Genomic DNA, 8,342 nt, shown 5'->3' on the forward strand with positions numbered 1-8,342 from the left:
TGTTTTTATTTAGTGGTTATCTAACAGCTATTAGCAAACACATTAATGCTCCGTCAACGTGTTTGAATGTTCAGTGATTCAGTTCATTCAGAATGCGTGACGATGTGTGAGATGCTGCTGATTGATGTGTGGCTTTCAGAAAAAGCACTGCTGTCAGCTATGTACAGAAATATCTACACACATGTGACAGGTCCAGAAAAAGGACATATCAGATGCTGACTGTAACTGAAGTTAAAGGTTAGTTTCACCTGGTAAAGAAAAATATCAGCATTACTTGCCCTCATGCCTTTTTCCACAATTGATTAAAAAGAGGTAACTGTGACTATTTGTCTCACAATTTGACCTTTGTTTCTTGTAATTCTGAGGAAGAGTTCTGGCATTTATTCTGCTAACACACTTAAGACATTCTGCTGACTGTCAGTGACTCTGCAACTATTAGTAGAATGATAGGATTGTTGATTGTTTCGTGCAATTCTGATTTATATCTCACAATTCTGACCTTTTCCTCATATTTATGAGATAATATCTCACAATTCTGACCTTTTCTTTGTATTTCTGAGTTTATTTCTCACAATCCTGACTTTTTCATCATATTTCTGAGATTATATCTCACAATTCTGACTTTTTCCTCATATTTATGAGATAATATCTCGCAATTCTGACTTTTTCCTTGTATATCTGAGTTTACAGTGTATCTCACAATTCTGACTTTTTCCTCGTATTTATGAGTTTATATCTCTCAACTCTGCTTTTTCCTTGTATTTCTGAGTTTATATCTTTATATATAATTTCTGAGATTAAATTAAGAATGAATACCTGAAAGCTAGAAGAATTGCGAAAAGTACATTTAGGAGAAAGAAGAGGGAACATCTAACCAGTAGAATCAAAGAGCTAGAAAACCGAAGAAGAAACAACGAAGCTAGGAAATTCTATAAGGGGATTAAGGAATCTAAAAATGGATATCAACCTGGCAATCTAGGAATAAAGGATGAGCAGGGGAACCTTCTGATGGGGACAGAAGACAAATTACAGCGATGGATTGAGCATTTTAATAACCTGCTGAACACCAGGGTGGAAGAAAGGAATGAGGAAAGAGAAGGGGAACCGGAAATGGAAAGGAATCAAGGGGAGGATCAATTCCTGCCAGCATTAGAGGAAACAAAAACCGTATTAAGGACCCTAAAGAATTTCAATGGTCTTCCAAACTCAGAATGTACAAGTCCCTCATTAGACCTGTAGTCTCATATGGCAGTGAGACCTGGGTCCTTAACCAAAAGTTTGCAGACATGTTGGATATGTTCGAGCGGAAAGTATACTAAGGAGAATATTTGGACCTGTGAATGAGGGTGGACAGTGGAGGATGAGAAGGAATGAGGAGCTGAGAGCACTGTATCAGGAGACATCACTATCAACATTTGTTAGACTTCAGCGCCTCCGTTGGTTTGGGCACCTTCGAAGGATGGGAAAGGAACGACAGAGAGTATTCGGGGCACAGCCTTTCAGTACCAGGCCAAGGGGAAGGCCTAGAAGCCGATGGGCCGATACAGTGAGGAGGGATATGAGAAGTGTAGGGCTGCGGCCCAATTTCGAATGGCAAGCATGGAAGAGGATGGTTGTAGAGGCCAGGGACCACTGGGTCTGTAGCGCCAGATGGTAAGGTAAGGTATTTCTGAGATTATATCTCGCAATTCTGAATTTTTACTTGTATTTCTGAGTTTATATCTCACAATTCGGACTTTCATCATATTTCTGAGATTATATCTCACAATTCTGACTTTTTCATCATATTTCTGAGATTATATCTCGCAATTCTGACTTTTTCCTTGTATTTATGAGTTTATATCTCACAATTCAGATTTTTTTCATATTTCTGAGGTCATATATCGCAATTCTGACTTTTTCCTTGCATTTCTGAGGTTATATCTCACAATTTGTCCTTATAATTCTGAAATCTCATTTAATAATTCTAAGAAAAGAGTCATGATTATTTTCTCTTTTTTTGTTGTTCTTGTTATCACTCTGTGGTGGAAACTGGCTTCTAAACATTCCAAACCTTTATGACATTCTGTCTTCTGTGAGGAGATTTTGAACAATGTTGGTAAAATGTTCCTGATGACTTGCATTGTGCGGACAGAGAATACAGTGCAAGTTATTGTGATTTTTGTGTTCCACTGAAGAAAGTAAAAAACATAATTTCCGGATGAACTATGGCTTTAACACCAGGTGTTTTCCCATCACCTGCTGGTTCTCTGCATCTGTATCAGTGTTTATCAGCCTGCAGGTGGCGCTACAGCTCTTAACTAGTAGTGCTGCTAGTGTTAGTATAGACAGAACATTTACAAATCTAATCTGTTCTTACTGTCAAAAATAGATAGAAATAAATCACAATGAATGGTCAGGGTATGATCAGTTTTCTAATGATACAATTTTCTAATAGTCTCAAAGACAAATTATTTATATCCACTTTATTTTTATTGTGAGAGTGGCGTGACCATTTCTAACTAAGTGTTACAGTTTACTGCACTTGGCTATTCTAAGTTTGTTTGTTTTTTTCAGTTCAGTTAATAACAGCATTAATATTTATGCTGTTTAAGTGCACTAAAGAAATATGATGATATGAAAACGAAAGAACCCCATGATTGTTTGCAGATTTCATAAAGAAATTAATTTTCATTTATTAGACAGTGCAATTGTAACTTTCTTTTATAGTCACAAATCATGATGCCATATCATATGATTTGAAGCAATATCTGTTGGCATAAACTAGTCTTAGTCATCTATTTTTTTCTTCAAGACTGGTCATGACTTACTGAAAGCTGAAATCAGCCTGTGCTGGTCAGCTGGTCTTACCTGGTTTAAACTGGTCAAGCTGTTTGGTCAGCTAAACAAAGGGTCAAAACCCCTCTAAAACCAGCTATGACCAGGCTGGAAGACCAGATAGAACCAGCTTAGTCTAATTCGTATTATAAGAACCTCTAGGCATTTCTTACTCAAATCATGTGCTGACAAAAACCCAACTGAAACCAGACTAAGCTGGCTTTTCTGCCTGGTCATACCTGGTGGTTTTAGAGGGGTTTGGACCACAGCTTCAGCTGGTCACGCAGAGAGACCAGCTGACTAACGAGCTAAAAATTAACCGGCCGGTTTCAGATGTTTAATTCACCAGGGGATTTGTATTTCTACCATCTATGATAAAGATCTCAATATTTAATTAAGTGAAACTACAACACACTTTTATGCATCAAGATTAATTTCACATGAAATATCTAAACTCCTCTAACAGAATCATGTTTTTTTTGTTTTGTTTTTTTCTGTATTGTGAAATGTTGTTTTATGAGATTGTAAAGATCTGGTGATATGGTAATGATTGTGAAAAACGTACTGTTAAGCAAGAAAAAATCTGATCATATCATGAGATGTAATGTTGTGAAAAAATGAAATTAGTTGTGTTTATGTTCTGTTTTATCCCTTTATTATTATTATAGTGTTTGGAGAGTGATGTGTTGTAGTTGGTGTTCTGATGCATTGTTGTGCTGTTTCTATTTGTGTTGTAAGGGTCTCTCTCGGTTCCTCTTTCAATTTGAGTCTGAGGGTTTTTCTGCTCCAGCAGGTGAATGACTCACTCTCTTCCAGTTTTGATGTTGAGTGTGATGATGAGTATCAGCGAGCATCAGTGTCGTGGTTTAGCGATGAGTTATTGATCTGTGGGCGTGTTTGTGAGGATATAAACCCCGCGCATCCCGCGCATTAATGAAACCCGACAACAGCGCGCGCGATGGTGAGTGACTCACAGTTTTATCTTAACATCTTAACTTTATATCATTTAGTTATTTGTATAAGTATTTTTCTATATGTAAACCAGTCATACGTAGCACGGATGTATTTGTAGCAATAGCCAACATTGTATGGGTCAAAATTGTCCATTTTTCTTTCATACCAAACATAATTAGGATATTAGATCATGTTCCATGATATTTTGTAGATCTCCTACCGTAAATATATCAAAACTTCATTTTTGATTAGTAATATGCATTGCTAAGAACTTCATTTGGACAACTTTAAAGGTGATTTTCTCAATATTTAGATTTTTTTGCATCCTCAGATTCCAGATTTTCAAATAGTTGCATCTCAGACAAATATTGTCCGATAATCCTAACAAACCATACATCAATGAAAAGATTATTTATTCAGGTCTCAGATGATGTATAAATCTTAATTTTTAAAAAACTCCCCCTTATGGCTGGTTTAGTGCTCCATGGTCACATATATAACACACGTTTCTCCTCTCTGCGCTTTGGTTTCTCTAGTTTCTCCTCACAGCGTTGGTTCTGCCGGTTCTCTGTGGAGCCGGTTTAGCGGCGAACGGTCACTCTTACCGGCGCACGGATCCGGTCACCGGACAGCAGCTGCTGTGTGACAGGTGTCCGCCGGGAACGCGTCTGCGTGCGCACTGCACGAGCTCCAGCCAGACGGAGTGCGCGCCCTGCCGAGCGGGTTTGTTCACGGAGTTCTGGAACTACATCCCGGACTGTCTGCGGTGCGACGCGTGCTCCGATCACCAGCGGGTCGTTCAGCCGTGTAACAGAACCGTGAACACGGTGTGCGAGTGTGAGGCGGGGTTCTTCTGGGACCAGCACTTCTGCAGGAGACACAGCGCCTGCAAACCGGGCCACGGAGTCAAAGCTCCAGGTGACCAGCTTATTACAGTCAAACCAACAATTATACACTTTTTGATGTTCTTTTTACTAGCGGGTGCAGGACACTATAGCTCATTTATAAGTGAGGATAGCAAAATAAAATAAACTGTGAAATATGTGACCTTGGAGCACAAATAAGGGTCAGCTGAATAAATAATCTTTCCATTGATGTATGGTTTGTTAGGATCGGACAATATTTGGATGAGATACAACTATTTGAAAATCTGGAATCTGAGGGTGCAAAAAAATCTAAATATTGAGAAAATCTCCTTTAAAGTTGTTCAAATGCAGTTCTTAGCAATACATATTAGTAATCAAAAATTAAGTTTTTATATATTTACGGTAGGAAATTTACTAAATATCTTCATGGAACATGATCTTTACTTATATACTAATGATTTTTGGCATAAAAGAAAAATTGATAATTTTGACCCATACAATGTATTGTTGGCTATTGCTACAAATATACCCCAGCGACTTAAGACTGGTTTTGTGCTCCATGGTCATATTATACCCAAGAATTCTTCATACAGTGGACTACCAGTAAAACTGATAAAAAATGTTGGGATCAAAAATTATTCAGACACTTTGATCTGATCATGTTTTCCTGAAGTGTTTTTCTTTAATTGCTAATGTGATCCTTTTACACACAGACTGAACAAAATGAAGCATCACTTGGTAATTGTTTGAGCTAAATTGGTTTTATCTAATTGTGTTCTTAAATTTAACAGCTGACAGCTATTCAGCTGAATTCATTACATACCTTTCTATCAAAGTTATCTGACATTATCAAGATCAATTTGTTCTGACGCAGTTTAACTCTGAGTTCTTCTTATTTTTTATTACCATTTTCTAAACTATAGCGAATAAACTGTGATAATGTGAGAAATATTGAAGGTGTCTGAATACATTTTGGTTTGACTGATATATATATATATATATATATATATATATATATATATATATATATATTTAATATCAATATCATAACATATTTAATATCATAACAATTAATAGTTTAATAGCCATGATACTGTTTTTGAAATCACATCTTCACATAGCTATGACAGGAAACACTGGCATCTAACAATGCCTTGGAAAATCAGTTAATCTTAAAAAATAAAGCATATACATAACCCCAAATAGGAAATAAAACATTTATCGAATAAGCATGTGTCCTATTCTGTGTCTTAAACTCCTGAAACATCTTATATTTTAGAACATACAGTGCAATTTATGAAAGAAATCAATTAAATCTGTATGTTGTAATGCCCTTGTAATCGTTAACATTTTCATAAGTAACTGTAATTTAATTACACATTTTTTCTCAATAACTGTAACAGATTACGGTCAGATTTATTTTGTAATTAAATTACTTAAGTCCATTACATGTAACTAGTTACTAACACTGTAATATATATATATATATATATATATATATATATATATATATAACTTATATATAAGTTGTACTGAAATTAATAAATATTCAGAACAATTCATAATATTATTCAGTATAACTATTCTTCTCCAGGTAAGTTTTGAAGTGTAACTGTAGTTTGTTTATGGTTGCTGGGCAACAACACATCAGCTGATACTCACAGTTGTTAGTGCATCTGCATGATGTTGCCTGGCAACCGTTAAATTCACCTGAAGGATGAGTCTACATGATCTGTTGATGTCATTAAAAGCTCAGTGTGTTTTTTCACAAAGCCAGTGTTTTAGTTGGCTGTGATCAGGACGCAGACACAGTCTGCACTGGTCTTGTTCAAACAGTGATTAATGCGAAGGTGGATCTCGGAGACTGATGTGTAATGTTTGATGATGTGTCTGCAGGGACGCCACATAAAGACACGGTGTGTGAGCTCTGCGCAGACGGACACTATGCGAACGGCACTCAAGCAGTATGCGTTACTCACAGCGCCTGCCAGACAGATGAGCAGCTGGTGCTGCCGGGATCCAGGTGGCACGATAATGTGTGTGCAACCTGTGACCATCTCGCACAGAAAGGTACGGTAACACACACGTTCACAATTACACAGCAACTGCACACACAGTCATAGCAATCACCATAGCAACTGCCTTTTTGAGTTTATATTTCACAATGAAAACTGAGAACTGTGAGATATAAACTCAGAGTAGCAAGATATAAACTTAGAATTTTGAGAAATAAACAGAATTGTGAGATGTAAACTTAGAATTGTGAGATGTAAACACAGAACTTGCCAGATATAAATTAGAATTGGTAATATCTACCAATTATAATTTATATCTGGCAAGTTCTGTGTTAGAATTTGCAAGAAATAAACTTAGAATTAGAATGCAAAGGAGCTTAGAATTGTGTGAAATAAACTTAAATTCGCAAAATGTAAACTTGGAACTTGCAAGATATAAACGTAGAATTGCGAGAAAAAAGTTAGAATCGTGAGATGCAAACTTAGAATTTGCACGGAAAAATGCAAAGTTGCAATATTATCACAGAATTGCAAGAAACAAATCCAGAATTGCAAGATATAAAGGGGTGAAATTATAATCATAGCTTGAGTGAGAATGCTGCATCTGTAAATTCATCCTCGGCTGGTGTTTTTCTTCCAGGTGGGGTGGATTTATTCAAGCCGATTCTGTCCAGTCTACACGTTAAATACGGGACTTCCATTGAGCGTCTGGAGAAGTTGGTGAACCGCTGTCTGCGCAGGAAGAGGTTTCGTAAGCAGGCTGTGGTGCGTCCAATGCAGCGGCTCCAGCACTGGAGCGATGATACGTCAGAGGAGGAACCACTGAATCTGCCATCCATCCAGGAGGAATCGCACCTGAACCTGCTTGCGGACAGGATCGCACGCAAAATCCTGCGATTCCAGCAGCTGCACTGCTAACAGTATGACAGATGAAGCCTGTTCACACTGCACTAAAAAACACACTGCACTGATTTGAGTTTGATACTGTCTCACCTGCTTTATAAAATCTAGAAGTGCATCAGATTTTGTCGTGACCGTTAGATACTTTAACATCTGGATCAGTTTAAGGCTCCAGTGAGGGATGTTGGATGTGTGACACTCAGATTGTACTCATGCACTTTACAGTCTGTCTTGTCAATAAATTTCACAATGCTGTGTTGCACTAGACTCCACTGTTTTGTAAATATTACAGATTAATTTTTTGTATTGGTTTTGCATTGAAAGATTGTTCTCTATTTATTGACCAAACTGTATCAGACTACAAAACAGCTCATTAAACACAGTGAAAAGAGCGGATGTGAAATATATTCTGTCTCTAGGGTTTTCCTTTTGATTGACCTGAAATGCATCTGCTGTCATATTTGAGGCAAGATAAGAGTTTCACAGTCAAGAATGCATTTGAAAAAGCGCAGCTGTGGAAACAAACAAAGTTTCAACTAGAAAGGGAGTTCATCAAGACAGATATTAATATTGGGTTCACAAAGTCTGATCTGATCTTTTATAACTGTAGTTATTGTTAACTAAAACTAATTTAAAAAACCTTTTTTTGGTAATTTAAATCAAACTGAAATAAAAAAAAAAATAGATGAAAAAAATTAACTAGCAGCTAATTGAAATAAAATAAGTGAAGTTGAAGTTCTAAATTGCATAAAACCAAAAATGAAGTAAAAAACTAAATGAACAACCCTGC

General features: G+C 36.7%; 1 protein-coding gene across 1 annotated transcript; it reads left to right on the plus strand.

Annotated features, from left to right (window-relative positions):
- Positions 1 to 3,620: 3,620 nt before the first annotated feature.
- On the plus strand, positions 3,621 to 7,959 carry LOC131525903 (tumor necrosis factor receptor superfamily member 11B-like). The gene is made up of 4 exons (XM_058753902.1): positions 3,621 to 3,778; positions 4,308 to 4,689; positions 6,534 to 6,707; positions 7,293 to 7,959. The coding sequence occupies exons 1-4, from the start codon at positions 3,776 to 3,778 to the stop codon at positions 7,568 to 7,570; spliced, it is 837 nt and encodes a 278-aa protein (XP_058609885.1). The 5' UTR covers positions 3,621 to 3,775; the 3' UTR covers positions 7,571 to 7,959.
- Positions 7,960 to 8,342: the final 383 nt, after the last annotated feature.

This window comes from Onychostoma macrolepis, chromosome 19 (genome assembly GCF_012432095.1).
Source record: "Onychostoma macrolepis isolate SWU-2019 chromosome 19, ASM1243209v1, whole genome shotgun sequence".
Taxonomy (NCBI): domain Eukaryota; kingdom Metazoa; phylum Chordata; class Actinopteri; order Cypriniformes; family Cyprinidae; genus Onychostoma; species Onychostoma macrolepis.

Excerpts from the sequence above, each read along its gene's own strand:
- LOC131525903 (XM_058753902.1), top strand. Across the intron at positions 4,690-6,533 it reads CCACGGAGTCAAAGCTCCAG|GGACGCCACATAAAGACACG; the intron begins GTGACCAGCTTA and ends ATGTGTCTGCAG. Across the intron at positions 6,708-7,292 it reads TGACCATCTCGCACAGAAAG|GTGGGGTGGATTTATTCAAG; the intron begins GTACGGTAACAC and ends TTTTTCTTCCAG.